This window comes from Amphiura filiformis, chromosome 4 (assembly GCF_039555335.1).
Source record: "Amphiura filiformis chromosome 4, Afil_fr2py, whole genome shotgun sequence".
Lineage (NCBI taxonomy): Eukaryota > Metazoa > Echinodermata > Ophiuroidea > Amphilepidida > Amphiuridae > Amphiura > Amphiura filiformis.
This window is the reverse complement of record NC_092631.1, coordinates 86,001,601-86,018,223: the sequence shown is the minus strand read 5'-3', so window position 1 is coordinate 86,018,223 and position 16,623 is coordinate 86,001,601. Positions and strand designations below refer to the sequence as shown.

Below are 16,623 nucleotides of genomic sequence, written 5' to 3'. Positions count from 1 at the left end.
CACTAGGGGCTTTTTCTTTTTTTATTCAAAAAGAAGGAAAAGGAAGACACCATTGAGATAACAATTTCAAAAGCTTTGGTAAGCAGGATAAGTATTGTGCCTGTAATGTTATTCCAATTGATTTGTTGGGGGACATTAATACCTTGCATACATGTTTTAAGCAACTCACTTGTTCACCTGTGGCAAGTAAAACAAAAATCTGAAATAAATATACTTCACAATGTGGTTTCACAAGGATGCAGGGCATTATAATTTCATGTGTTATATTTCAAGACAAAATAATAGCAGTAGGCACATTTAATTGTGAACATGAATTATGTAAGCCATCACAGCAAAATCTATCCAATATCCCATTGCATTGATTTTTATTCTGACATACCTATATTAATCAAAACAACCAATATTGTGAATGCAATCTTCAGTCTTCAGAGTTTTGAAGTAAATGGCATTGATTTCTTGTAGTAATCAGTACATCAACATATTTTTGTGAATCAAGCATTTTATGTTTACACAACAAAGATTGGGTAAGAAACAAACAGCTATTACATTTACAAGAATCAATTTTTATGCTTGGATTGTGTTACAAACTTCTACTCCTGGACATTCAGCAAGAAATTTTCTTTACTATTCTGTCTCTGCCATGAGACAGTTTTATCCTTGTCAATCTACTGCAATGGAGAAAAAGTTGTTCTGCCTAAACCCAGATGGCCTCTTCAACATTATGTTTGAACCAGTATTTAAAATAACAACATCTATTATAGTATTATGTTAAAAAAGGTGTCAATCTGAGTGTTCAAGTTGTGGATTATGAATTTTGGGATCATTTGTTAAGATAACTTATCTTTTAATATGCTGTACTTCTAAAGTATGCTGTAAATGTTATTGTTTTTACATCATTTATATTTCATTTATTGATACAGTTGCAAGAAATGAAAGGTCATATTGACCAAGCTGAGAAAATAATGCATCAAGCTTTGGATATGGCACTGAAAGACAAGAATCAGCAGGCTGTCACATATATCTATGATCAGGTAAGTTAGGATTTGGTAGCCTAATTGGGTGACCTCGGAAGATTTTTCTGGTGATTCCTGTCCCATGAATGTAGAAACCAATGGTTAATTGGGCGACAGAAAATTGGGCGACTGTCCTACATTGGCCTCTCAATTTTCAATGGTTAAGATGAAAAATGTGCTGTCTGTTTGGTGATTTGACCCACAACTTTGGCTGAAATGCTTTGGCAACCCAAGATAAGTTGTAATATTTATGTCAGCTCCCTGACATAGCCATAGCCAGGGGGAGTAACCCCCCCCCCCCCTGTAGAACATCTTTTTACCTTTACCCCTTTCCCCATCTGTGGGATGCTGACCACCTTGATATTTTAGATTTTTTGACTGCTTTCAACAATTTTCTTCAAATGTTTACCCCCACCTGAAAGTCATGAAAGTCACCTCCCCCCCACACTTTGATCCTCTAAAATATTCCTTGCTATATGCCGCTGCATCAGTTATCGTATACTTCATATAAATAAAAACAGTTGCAATGATATCTTAAAGTTCTACTGGACTGGCATCATTGGTTAGGAAAACAACATGTTTTCCTGAATATGCAAGATTATGCTTTACTTTTTTGATTGATATTGGGATATCTTTAAGAAGATTGTAGCATGTACTGGGTCTTGGTACATAGGCCTATTATTTTGAGACAACCTTATGATTTCCTCTTATTTTGGTAATTATTGTTATTATCTTAAAAGGTACCTTTTCAGATTCTGTGTTGAGCAGCAACATAACTTGTGACACTATCAGAATCGGTGGGTGGTCAGGTATTTAACAGCAGATCATTGTATATGGCGGGCAGGTCGTATCTGGCATCCCTGCTGATTGTAGGCCAGCAACCGTGTTGGTCACTAACTTTACATCACCCCGGGGGCAAGCAGTCCTGGATCCGCTGGTGTCCTGTATGTTCCTGTATCAAAAATGATTTTCCCTGCCGATAACATAGGTGATCAGATGCATCTTCACTGACGGCTGTTCAGGAAATTGCAATGCTGAATAAAGATGCTGTGATGGTGTCGCAAGCTACGTTGCTGCTCAACACATATTCTGAAAAGTCCAATATCAGTCTACACATTGCCATGATTATTGTTATTTCAATCATTATTTGATATCATAATTTCAGATGGCCAATATGTTATTGAGACAGGGAAAGTTTGTGGAAGCTGAAATAGCCTTTAAAGAAACTCTCCGAAGATTAATTACATCAGGGACAGAGAAGACAGACCCAGCAGTCATTGAAATATCACTCAAATTAGCTCAAATCTACTCAGCTACAAGAAGGTAAATGTTTTTATGCCTCCACCGCGAGGCATACTGTTTTTGCAATGTCCGTCCTTCCGTGCTTCCGTCCGGATGCGATATCTCGGGCATGGATGGGCGGATTGACTTCAGATTTTCAGGATAGGTGGGTCATGGTCAAAAACTCTGGCTACTTTTTTTTTGGGTGAGGTTCAAGGTCATATACTGAGGTAAAAGGTCATTTGAGGTCAGAGGGCCCATTTTCTTTATTTACCTCTTTTCTCGGAGACTGGGGTCGCACGTTCCTCAAACTTGGTGGGTGGGTGCATCTTGACCCCAGACAGAACAAGTTTATATTGGTTAGTGGGTCAAGGTCTCCTGAGGTCATGCAGGGGTCATCTGAGGTCAAATTAGCAAAAATAGTCATATGGCCATGAAACTTGGTAGGTACAGTTAACATTTAGAGCCAAATTTTTGGAAGGTCATTTTGGGGTCATCTGGGGTCACCCAGGGGTCATCTGAGGTCAAATTAGTAAACACTGTCGTATGGGCATGAAATTTGGAGGGTACAGTCAACATTCAGAGCCTAATTTTTTGAAGGTCATTTTGGGGTCATCCAGGGGTCATCTGAGGTCAAATTAGTAAAAACTGTCGTATGGGCATGAAATTTGGTGGGTACAGTCAATATTCAGAGCCAAATTTTGGAAGGTCATTTCAGGGGCATCTGAGGTCATCCAGGGGTCATCTGAGGTCAAATTAGTAAAAACTGTTGTATGGGCATGAAACTTGGTGGGTACAATCAACATTTAGAACCAATTTTTTGGAAGGTCATTTTGGGGTCACCAGGGGTCATCTGAGGTCAAATTAGTAAAAACTATCGTATGGGCATGAAACTTGGAGGGTACAGTTAACATTTAGAGCCAAATTTTTGGAAGGTCATTTTGGGGTCACCCAGGAGTCATTGAAAGGTTGTTTTGGGGTCATCCAGGTGTCATCTAAGGTCAAATTCAGTCTCCTCTTTTAGGCTTGAAGCTTTGTATCAACTTGTGAATTCCACATCACTCCCTTTGGTGGAGGCATCACGGTCAACGCTGTGCGTCGAAAACCGCGACATCCGAGAACCGCGGTCCATCTAGTTTATAATCTATTTTTAATAAATAAATTGTTCATTTATTTTTTTATCTCTCATGGGGAGCAATTAATAATTGATATAAATATACTCTGTAATATATTAAGATTGCATATAGGGACATTTTGATACATTTGTTTTATAAAAAGCACACTCAACATTATTTGCTTTATCTCAAAAGCCCAAACCAGTGACAAAAGTAAAAAAAGAACAGTGATAATGAGATTTGGATTGTATATCAATCTATGGATTTATGGCACCAATGTTTGATACTGGTATCTCACTACAATCTTGAATTACTGGATTGTTTGGGAGGTTGCTATGGCAATGGTATACAAATAGTATACTCAGTAGGTATGCACTACCAAAGTATGGTTATGGTTCTAACATTTTCATTAGCCTCTCCCCCTGGCTTTATCTGTAAGTCTGATGGCTGTCCCAAATAGTGAACCAAAATGACATTATTTAACCCTCTGTTGCAAGTGACCTTCACATATAGCTTTATTTTGTAAAAGTGAATATTAAAAAAAAGTTTACTTCCTTTCTGCTGTCCCAGATAGTGAACCAAAATGACATTATTTAATAACTGTGATTGCAAGTGACCTTCATCTAATTAGATTTATTCCGTAAAAATGAAAACTTCCTTAAAAAACCTTCTTTAACGCTGTCCAAAATAGTGAGCCAAAATGATATTATTTAACCCTGGTTGCAAGTGACCTTCATATTTAGCTTTATTTTGTAAAATGAATATTACAAAAAAAAAAAGACTTATTTAGTGCTGTCCAAAATAGTGAACCAAAATGACATATTTAAATTATTTAATTCACAATAATTAAAATACGGTCAGTGGGTGGTTTATGATGCCTTTAATATGGTTTAGTGAATGGATAAAGGTCTAATATTGATATTTAATGTAACATTCATATTATATTTTTTCTAGAATTGCTGAAGCTCAGGCTGGCTTCCAATGGTGCATAGATACAACAGAAAAATTAATACTATCATCTGTGGCTTCTCCTTCATCATCATCATCACCATCAGCTCAGGAAAGGATAGATACCAGTGAGATACTGCCATTACCAACAGTATCAGAGACAGCCAAGACAGAGTCTCCATCATCATCATCATCATCAGCGCCAACAGCAGCTGAGCCTTATGATTTCAAGGACTTAAAAGCACTCCTCGGCATGTGTCTAGAAGCCTATGCAAGATTCTTTGCCAAATACAAGAAATATGATGATGCTATAGTGTTGTTTACAAGGGCACTCTCTATTAGTGATAAAGGTCTAATATTGATATTTAATGTAACATTCATATTATATTTTTTCTAGAATTGCTGAAGCTCAGGCTGGCTTCCAATGGTGCATAGATACAACAGAAAAATTAATACTATCATCTGTGGCTTCTCCTTCATCATCATCATCACCATCAGCTCAGGAAAGGATAGATACCAGTGAGATACTGCCATTACCAACAGTATCAGAGACAGCCAAGACAGAGTCTCCATCATCATCATCATCATCAGCGCCAACAGCAGCTGAGCCTTATGATATCAAGGACTTAAAAGCACTCCTCGGCATGTGTCTAGAAGCCTATGCAAGATTCTTTGCCAAATACAAGAAATATGATGATGCTATAGTGTTGTTTACAAGGGCACTCTCTATTAGTGAGAATGATTTAATGGAAGATGGACATCCCCACCAAGAGGTATGTGTTGCAGTCGCATTTCTCAGAGAATAAAGGTATTGTTTTTAGGCGCTGCCATGCATCTATTATCTCATATTACACAGGCGACATCATGAAGTAGAACAATGAGGCAAAAATAATGGTGTTGCCCATGTTATTTGAGACGATAGATAGGGTAGGAGAACTCAAAAAAATTTTGACCGATGTTTTTAAATTGTAACTACTACAACATTAAAAATAGGTCTATACGCCCCTCTAGCTACGGCCCTGGGTGTAGTACCACCTTAAACAATTGTGGTACTGCAATGGAGTATTTGACAGGGATTATATATAGTGTCCTCTCAATTAACGTCCTGGGGGCATCACATTTTCCAAAAGAGGGGCATTTTTTTACAATGATAATTCTCATTAAAACATCGCTAATACTGTCTGCCAGTTTCAAAACGTTTTAATAACATTTATATGTCAGGCAACATTTAAAAATGTTGTCAATATGTTTATTGTAAAATATTTTGACAAATATTTATGCAAAATATTTTGTCAACTCTTAAATAACATATTAAAATGTTTTGCATACGTTTTCAAAAATATTTTCAGAATTGTAATTGTTATTAAAACGTTATACCCTTTATATAACCCGACAACAAATTTGTTAATGTGAAACATTTTGTGTCTCGGATATGCATATTGTGAAATATGGGTATTTTACTTTTTTATGCATGTTATTTCCAGCATTTGTTTATGGAACGGTTTGGTTGAAAAAAATGGCAGGGGGGTCATTTATTAGAGGGGGCTTTAAAAGAGAGAATACGGTAGCTAGGATAAACACTGGAGACCCATAACTTATGCATTTTTTTAAACATATTTTTCAGAGTGTTACAATACTGAATGATTTAGGCACTGTGTATGATTTGAAAGGAGACTACAATAAGGCAAAAGATTGTATCCGGAGATCAGCTCAACTTGCCCAGAGACTAGGCAATGATCACTCACTACCAACCATCGTGTGCAATCTGGCTTCAGTGGAAGCTCACAGTGGTAAGGGTATTAGCTATGTCATCAGCTGTGTAGGCATTTTATTCTCAGTTACACATGCTTCAATGGATTCTGATGTAGCGTGACCTTTGGTTAATATTATACAAACACACTTGTTATAATAAAAGTCGGAATAAAAGATACTAGTTCACGTTTGACATCACTTATCAATCAAATTCAGAGACAGTTTATGATTCGTTGTGAGGATTGAAATTTCTTAATGCAGCAGAAAAACAGTGTGCACTATGGTTAGTTTTTCACTTTCAAATATCCTGTCTCAACAATTGGAAACTTTTTTCTGAAAATGCCATGTGAACAATGCCTAGAAAAGTTATTTTTTGCCTTGTAAAATTATCGACATGGACCACCATTTTCTGTGATTCCTTTTCTCAGATGAAGGCACCAGACGAAACAACCTCCCTTTCACGCCCTGTTATCCAATAGTTTGATTGACAGGATCGCCAGATGCGAATTACATTTTGTCCACACTGAAGTACAAAGTGACAATGCGCGTGTATAAAGCGCGTTAACTGTGCGTAGTGCTGCGTCTCTGCTATAGGTATGGGTGCCTTCATAGTCGGCACAATGTGTACGTCCGCGTCTGTACTTTGTACTTCAGTGTAGACTGACTGTAGTTTCTTTACAATGTATACTAACTTTTATGATAGCAGAGTTTTAACTCTGATCTTCATATGAATCAATTGTTGCAAAGATTCTTCTGAAAAAATGTACATAAATCAAATCAGGTAAAAACAATAAAAAGAGGCATCATTGTATAATAATGTATAATCAATTTTCCCTGATTTTTTTATTTTTCAGGAAACTATACAGAGGCCCAAAGACTGTACAGGAAAGCTTTGAAACAAGCAGAAAGACAAGAGGACTCAAGGACTGTGACTATTATAAAGAATAAGCTAGCTCAGTTAGAAACTGACCAACTTCTGAAAAAGAAATAAAGTTTTAAAAAGTTCAAATGTTTTGCAAATCAATATCTTCCTTGTATAATACCATTCTTCTAATTGACAGCACATTGCTGTTAAATTTCCCAATATTTCCAATTATTATGTTTTTATTTTGATGAATCCAAGTGTGTGAAAATATTGGATCCAAAACATAATGATGAAATTGGATGCTTGGCGCCCAATATTTATTGGTCTCGAATATTGGTCTCGACTATGTCTCATCCAATATTTTAAAACTCATAGCTTGACTAATAAGTATGGGCTCATTTTTATTTCCAACATTTATTTTAATTTTATATCAATATGTTAGTGCTCAAAATTGACACAATAGATGAATCAAAGCTTCAGTCTGCTATGTCTAGCCCTCTTCTTTTGTTTTGTTCCATTATCCATTATATTACTTTTGTTCAAAGTCTGATCAACTTGATTATATATCAAGTAATGTGGCCAATTAATGTGGACGTTGGCCATATATATTATCCAGATAATTTGGACAGTTCAAGATAATGTTGGTCAGGTCAAGATAATGTCGGACAGTTTGTAAACCAGAGAATGTTTGTATTTAGAAACACTATCCACATTATCTGCCTTGTTGGACATTTCAACAAACTTAAAATACATCAAAGTACAGTATTCACATTTTAATTTGATGCAACGATCAAACAATAGAGGGCTCTAATTTTAGAATTTATATATTTTATACCATCAGTGCTAAACTGAAAATCTGCATTGATCTGGTGTAGAAAAGTTTGCTCAGTGTATATTTTAAGTTTATATATATGATGTTTAAAGAGTTATCTTCATGTCTAAGTAAAACTTTCAAACATATTTACATATTCATTAATTATTTTGATAACAATGGTATAAAGAATGAATAAGACATGTGAAATTATCGACCATAAGTGGATTTACAACCACTTCAATTCTGCATTGATTTGATTAAATCACTTTTATTGGGTACTATATAGACTGAAGCACAGGACACATGAGAATATTACACTGCTCTATGTGTTTTTTATTATTTTGGTCAAAAGATTATACATTAGCTGCTGCATTTATAAAACATTACAACAAATTCATATATTTTGTGATCGCCATGTATGTTAAGATAAGTGGTTCAAAAGAGATCATTACCAGAAATAATTGGCGTCTTCTTGAGGTATGGTGAGCATGTTAGTCTCATCTTCCGAGCAACTAACATACTCACCATACCTCAACAATACACCAATTATTTCTGGTAATGATATGTTTGAGGTATGTTGAGCATGTTAACCTCATCTTCCGAGCAACTAACATGCTCACCATACCTCAACAATACACCAATTATTTCTGGTAATGATCTGTTTGGTGAGGTATGTTGAGCATGTAGGTCTCATCTTCCGAGCAACTAACATGCTCACCATACCTCAACAATACACCAATTATTTCTGGTAATGATCAGTTTGGTGAGGTATGGAGAGCATGTTAGTCTCATCTTCCGAGCAACTAACATGCTCACCATACCTCAACAATACACCAATTATTTCTGGTAATGATCTATTTGGTGAGGTATGTTGAGTATGTTAGTCTCATCTTCCGAGCAACTAACATGCTCACCATACCTCAACAATACACCAATTATTTCTGGTAATGATCTGTTTGGTGAGGTATGGAGAGCATGTTAGTCTCATCTTCCGAGCAACTAACATGCTCACCATACCTCAACAATACACCAATTATTTCTGGTAATGATCTGTTTGGTGAGGTATGTTGAACATGTTAGTCTCATCTTCCAAGCAACTAACATGCTCACCATACCTCAACAATACACCAATTATTTCTGGTAATGATCTGTTTGGTGAGATATGGTGAGCATGTTAGTCTCATCTTCCGAGCAACTAACATGCTCACCATACCTCAACAATACACCAATTATTTCTGGTAATGATATGTTTGGTGAGGTATGTTGAACATGATAGTCTCATCTTCCGAGCAACTAACATGCTCACCATACCTCAACAATACACCAATTATTTCTGGTAATGATCTGTTTGGTGAGGTATGTTGAACATGTTAGTCTCATCTTCCAAGCAACTAACATGCTCACTATACCTCAACAATACACCAATTATTTCTGGTAATGATCTGTTTGGTGAGGTATGTTGAGCATGTTAGTCTCATCTTCCAAGCAACTAACATGCTCACCATACCTCAACAATACACCAATTATTTCTGGTAATGATCTGTTTGGTGAGATATGGTGAGCATGTTAGTCTCATCTTCCGAGCAACTAACATGCTCACCATACCTCAACAATACACCAATTATTTCTGGTAATGATCTGTTTGGTGAGGTATGTTGAACATGTTAGTCTCATCTTCCGAGCAACTAACATGCTCACCATACCTCAACAATACACCAATTATTTCTGGTAATGATCTGTTTGGTGAGGTATGTTGAACATGTTGGTCTCATCTTCCGAGCAACTAACATGCTCACCATACCTCAACAATACACCAATTATTTCTGGTAATGATCTGTTTGGTGAGGTATGTTGAACATGTTAGTCTCATCTTCCAAGCAACTAACATGCTCACCATACCTCAACAATACACCAATTATTTCTGGTAATGATCTGTTTGGTGAGATATGGTGAGCATGTTAGTCTCATCTTCCGAGCAACTAACATGCTCACCATACCTCAACAATACACCAATTATTTCTGGTAATGATCTGTTTGGTGAGGTATGTTGAACATGTTAGTCTCATCTTCCGAGCAACTAACATGCTCACCATACCTCAACAATACACCAATTATTTCTGGTAATGATCTGTTTGGTGAGGTATGTTGAACATGTTAGTCTCATCTTCCGAGCAACTAACATGCTCACCATACCTCAACAATACACCAATTATTTCTGGTAATGATCTGTTTGGTGAGGTATGTTGAACATGTTAGTCTCATCTTCCGAGCAACTAACATGCTCACCATACCTCAACAATACACCAATTATTTCTGGTAATGATATGTTCTCACCCTTCAGACTGTGGATAAATCTTGTGTTTTCTTTAAGCACTTACTTCAAACTACCTCAGGGGGCGATGAACAGAAATTACTCTGTCCCACCTTTATAACTGGCTGCTGACTCAAATGACGCAGCAAATACATAATGTGAACAACATATCTTTGCAACAGATACATTTTTAGGTAGCACTACATTCATTGGGGCCTCTTTTTTGGGACACCCTGTATAATAGCCTTGGGATCATTTTGTTTATTCAATAGTAGTTTGAAGTATATGCTCGAAGAAAAGATAAGATTCAATCCGCACAATACTCTATATATTTACAAAATTATGTTTATACATAAAAAGACATCAATTTCAGAATCAATTTATCAAAGTACATTCTTTTCTTAAGGGCTGGGGTATGAACGTTTGGACAGTATTTATTTTGGGACATTAGAGCACATCAGACATATCGAATTGCATTCTGAATACGAAGAATGTCATTCTGATATCAAATAATTTTTCATTTTTGAAATTCGCAATTTAATACACATTTTATGGCAAATCATTAAAAATTGATATTTTTGATATTTAACAGTACTTGAAGTAAACTTTATAAATCTGATGATTTATACTTAAAGTGTATGTAGGTGGGATGAAAAGCCGACGATCAATTGAAAATTTTGATTTATTTGAAGATATGGATTTTTCCCAAAACACCAAAAAAATTAGGTCTTTTGGGAAAAAAATCCATATCTTCAATATGAAAGGTCAAAATTTTCAATTGACTGTCGGCTTTTCCTCCCAGCTACATACACTTTAAGAATATATCATTAGATTTATATAATTTACTTCGAGAACTGTTATATATCAAAAATTTGAAAAATATCAAATTTTGATAATTTGTCATAAAATTTGTATTATATTGTGATTTTTTTAAATGAAAATTATTTGATATCAGAAAGACATGCTTCGTATTCAGAATGCAATTCGATAGGTCTGAGGTGCTCTCATCCCACAAAAAAAATACTGTCGAACGCAATAAACGCTTCATTTTGGATCCCTTAAGGGATCTAGAATGAGCGTTTATTGCGCTTCGACAGTATTTTTGAGGACATGAGAGCACCTCAGACCTATCGAATTGCATTCTGAATACGAAGCATGTCTTTCTGATATCAAATAATTTTCATTTTTGAAAATCACAATATAATACAAATTTTATGACAAATTATAAAAATTTAATATTTTTCAAATTTTGACATATAACAGTCCTCGAAGTAAATTATATAAATCTAATGATATATTCTTAAAGTGTATGTAGCTGGGAGGAAAAGCCGACGGTCAATTGAAAATTTTGACCTTTCATATTGAAGATATGGATTTTTTCCCCAAAAGACCTTCTTTTTTTTTTTGTGTTTTGGGAAAAAATCCATATCTCCAATACGAAAGGTCAAAATTTTCAATTGATCGTCGGCTTTTCATCCAACCTACATACACTTTAAGTATAAATCATCAGATTTGTAAAGTTTACTTCGAGTACTGTTAAATATCAAAAATATCAATTTTTAATGATTTGCCATAAATGTGTATTAAATTGCGAATTTCAAAAATCAAAATTATTTGATATCAGAAGGACATTCTTCGTATTCAGAATGCAATTCGATATGTCTGATGTGCTCTAATGTCCCAAAATAAATACTGTCCAAACGTTCATACCCCAGCCCTTAAGGGATCTAAAATGAGCGTTTATTGCTTTTCGACAGTATTTTTTGTGGGACATGAGAGCACCTCAGACCTATCGAATTGCATTCTGAATACGAAGCATGTCTTTCTGATATCAAATAATTTTCATTTTTTGAAAATCATAATATAATACAAATTTTATGACAAATTATAAAAATTTGATATTTTTCAAATTTTTTATATATAACAGTCCTAGAAGTAAATTATATAAATCTAATGATATATTCTTAAAGTGTATGTAGCAGGGAGGAAAAGCCGATGGTCAATTGAAAATGTTTACCTTTCATATTGAAGATATGGATTTTTTTTTCAAAAAGACCTATTTTTTTGGGTGTTTTGGGAAAAAAATCCATATCTTCTATACGAAAGGTCAAAATTTTCAATTGATCGTCGGCTTTTCATCCCACCTACATACACTTTAAGTATAAATCATCAGATTTATAAAGTTTACTTCAAGTACTGTTAAATATCAAAAATATCAATTTTAATGATTTGCCATAAAATGTGTATTAAATTGCGAATTTCAAAAATCAAAATTATTTGATATCAGAAGGACATTCTTCGTATTCAGAATGCAATTCGATATGTCTGATGTGCTCTAATGTCCCAAAATAAATACTGTCCAAACGTTCATACCCCAGCCCTTAAGGGATCTAAAATGAGCGTTTATTGCGTTTATCCCTTAAGGGATCTAAAATGAGCGTTTATTGCTTTTCGACAGTATTTTTTGTGGGACATGAGAGCACCTCAGACCTATCGAATTGCATTCTGAATACTGAAGCATGTCTTTCTGATATCAAATAATTTTCATTTTTGAAAATCATAATATAATACAAATTTTATGACAAATTATAAAAATTTGATATTTTCAAATTTTTATATATAACAGTCCTAGAAGTAAATTATATAAATCTAATGATATATTCTTAAAGTGTATGTAGCAGGGAGGAAAAGCCGATGGTCAATTGAAAATTTTTACCTTTCATATTGAAGATATGGATTTTTTCCCCAAAAAGACCTAATTTTTTTTGGTGTTTTGGGAAAAAAATCCATATCTTCTATACTGAAAGGTCAAAATTTTCAATTGATCGTCGGCTTTTCATCCCACCTACATACACTTTAAGTATAAATCATCAGATTTATAAAGTTTACTTCAAGTACTGTTAAATATCAAAAATATTAATTTTTAATGATTTGCCATAAAATGTGTATTAAATTGCAAATTTCAAAAAATCAAAATTATTTGATATCAGAATGATATTCTTCGTATTCAGAATGCAATTCGATATGTCTGATGTGCTCTAATGTCCCAAAATAAATACTGTCCAAACGTTCATACCCCAGCCCTTAATTACAATCTGTAAAACAAGTATTGCTCTACACAATTATCAGTTAATTGTGAGAACCCACAATCCATTATAATCATAAATATAATTATTCTTGGCCAAACTGGAACACTGTGAACGCTAGTGGCTCGTGCGATAAACGTGAATATAGCGCGGTACAGAAGAAAGTATACACACGCCTTACACTGTGTACACGCAAAAGTACACTGCATGGACACAACACGCATGTTCCAGTTTGGCCAAGAAATACTTAATTTGATTATAGTAGATACAAGAATTCAAATATGTACACATCAACAGGGCTTCATATAAGCTTTCACAAAAATATATGTCTCATAATAGGGCATTTTGAAGAAAAATATAAAAAAGTATACATTTGTACATGGCAGGAGAGGCAGTGGCTCAGTGGCTCAGTAGGCCACTGGGTGAATTATTATACTACCTGTCATAAAAATCCGAAGATTGCAATGCTCTACACAGGCAGTGAGACCAAATAAAATAACTCCTAAAACAATTCTAGCCATTTGGTACTATTGATAGCACACATTTTATGCCATAAGCACACATTGTTCAAAAAATATAAAGATAATAAACACGACAGAGTGACTCCAATCATTTATACTAGAGTGAGAAAGGAAACAGCTAGAATGCATGTCTAAATAAGAGTCACTCTTCATATAAGTTAACCTCTAAACTGTACTATCCACATACATATTTTTCAATGAAAAAGTGAATGAAATGCAGAAATTTCCTTGCCATATCATACGAGTATTATTAAATTTGGCATGTCCGACATTGTGACATTGCATAGCACATACAAAACTGTGTACAGAATTTCAAAACACCAAATAAGAAAGATTGTATCTAAATAAGGCAGCATTGCACATTTAAATAAAGTAAGTGACGTCATTGATGTTTGGGGGAAATTCCAAGTGCTGGGCAAATCAATCGATCTCCCGATTGGCAAATATTAAAGCCATTGCATTTGTTGTACAAAATACTTTCACAAAAATACCCTGCCCAATTCTGATAAACATTACCAAAGTTACAGCAATACTTCATCGCTGTTTCAAATCGGTTTTGTTGCTCCTAACTTAGAAATTTAGTGTACAATTGAGAGTCATATTTTATTTTTGGCGTTGAATTCAGCCAACAGCACAATCCATATGTATGAGCCAAATTGTTGCTGTGATACAATAATTCAGTAATAAAACATTGCGTGAGCCATTTTGCACATAGGTGAAGCTCATTAACTATGCCAATTTCAAAGTGCGCATGTCCAGACTGCGGATCAAAATTCTGACATGTACAGTGTCAATGGAGTAGTTTTGTATTAGCATGGACAAAACCTCAACTTTCAAATTTCATCGCCACTTCATTGCCATATTATCATAGACTGTTCATTTAACCCTAGAACTACCGAACCATATTTTGTAACACAGACTACGAAGGAGGGGGGGTGCAATTATAAACATCATATACCGTTATATTTGGTACCAATGTATAGCTATGGGTCTCCTCTATCCAGTGATACCAAAATAAGTACAAACATACCCCACATAATGTTGCTATGGTGTCATAATGTAAGGGCACCCATGCAAATTTGGGAAATTCTGGCTATGAACAAAACTAGGCAAAACTGATTTTCGGTTAAAAATTGTACAAAAACATGATTTTCACCGAATTTTCTCCTCAATATAAAAGGAAATGACTATTTCAACCCAAAATAACAAGTAAAAAGTCAGTAGCTCTGGGAATAATTTTACAAGAGCAAAATGAAAATCATGGATTTTACTGTAGAATCCAATGGTGGGCCTCACCAACCCCCCCGGTCATATTTGACAGCCGGTCCTACTCTGGGCAAGATGCTGGGGTCAAAATGTTATCACTAAAATGAGCGCAAAGAATGGATCTACGATTTCCTAGGTTGTTTGGGTGTAATCTTAGAGGGATAGGTTCAACCTCCCCCTTCATAGTTCTAGGGTTTAAGAAATAATCACATTCTTACTCTGCACAAAATTGCTCTGTTGACATTTAAACAACAAATTATGGCTTATTCCATTTACATTTAGGTATAAGTTGGGGTATATGTGACATGATCAAGGGAATAAGTCACATGCTGGCAATTTTCAATAAGGGCTTATTCCATTTACATTTAGGTATAAGTTGGGGTATATGTGACATGATCAAGGGAATAAGTCACATGCTGGCAATTTTCAATGAGAAGTTATTTACATCAATTTCTGGCAGTTTACGAATGCTACATTTTGATGCAAACCCATCAAAAAATGGACATCTGGTTACTGAGTTAAGAGCAATTTATCAATAGCTGAAAACAATATAAAACAAAAGAATTTAAATACTGTTTTTGACAATATTTTTAAAACGATATTAGCAACATTCGACTCATTCCTCTTAATCATGTCACATATAGTAAAAAATCAGGATTGAAAAAATTAAGCAAATTCATTTAAAAACATTGTACACTATGACTTTAAACCATCTCAGATGAAAATTTGTCTTTGGCAAAGTGTCAGTGGTGCCCTTTTAAGGGATCCAAAATGAGCGTTTATTGCGTTTCGACAGTATTGTTTGTGGGACATGAGAGCACCTCAGACCTATCGAATTGCATTCTGAATACGAAGCATGTCTTTCTGATATCAAATAATTTTCATTTTTTAAAAATCACAATATAATACAAATTTAATGACAAATTATAAAAATTTGATATTTTTCAAATTTTGATATATAACAGTCCTCGAAGTAAATTATATAAATCTAATGATATATTCTTAAAGTGTATGTAGCAGGGAGGAAAAGCCGACGGTCAATTGAAAATTTTGACCTTTCATATTGAAGATATGGATTTTTTCCCAAAAGACCTAATTTTTTTTGGTGTTTTGGGAAAAAAATCCATATCTTCAATACTGAAAGGTCAAAATTTTCAATTGATCGTCGGCTTTTCATCCCACCTACATACACTTTAAGTATAAATCATCAGATTTATAAAGTTTACTTTAGTACTGTTAAATATCAAAAATATCAATTTTAATGATTTGCCATAAAATGTGTATTAAATTAAACTAATGTCCCAAAATAAATACTGTCCAAACGTTCATACCCCAGCCCTTAAGGTGATACTGCAGTATAATGTGATTATTGCAAGTGAATTGTAATACTGTTGCATTTTGTCTTGCCCAAATATCTGTGAGCCCTTGGGAAACAAACCAAAAGTTAGATTACATCCTACAAATGAAAGAGCTTCCATTAGGAGGCTAACCCCTCCCTCCCTCCCTCCCTGAAACATGAGTGTGAGATGTTGAAAATTCAACTTTGATCAATATTTCAATTAAATACTACTTTTTTACAAATTTATTCAGTCTTTTTGACTCCCTCTCCACCTTATATAAGGCTTTTTGTATATTTTTTAGGACCTCATCA

General features: G+C 34.6%; 1 protein-coding gene across 1 annotated transcript; it reads left to right on the top strand.

Annotated features, from left to right (window-relative positions):
- Positions 1-6: 6 nt before the first annotated feature.
- On the top strand, positions 7-7,181 carry LOC140150447 (uncharacterized; the record flags this gene model as incomplete). Its single annotated transcript, XM_072172460.1, has 7 exons — positions 7-78; positions 921-1,031; positions 2,179-2,336; positions 4,364-4,672; positions 4,755-5,130; positions 5,982-6,147; positions 6,964-7,181. Coding segments are annotated over 7 exons (1,329 nt in total), but the record flags the coding sequence as incomplete, so codon positions are not given.
- Between the last annotated feature and the right edge of the window lie 9,442 nt (positions 7,182-16,623).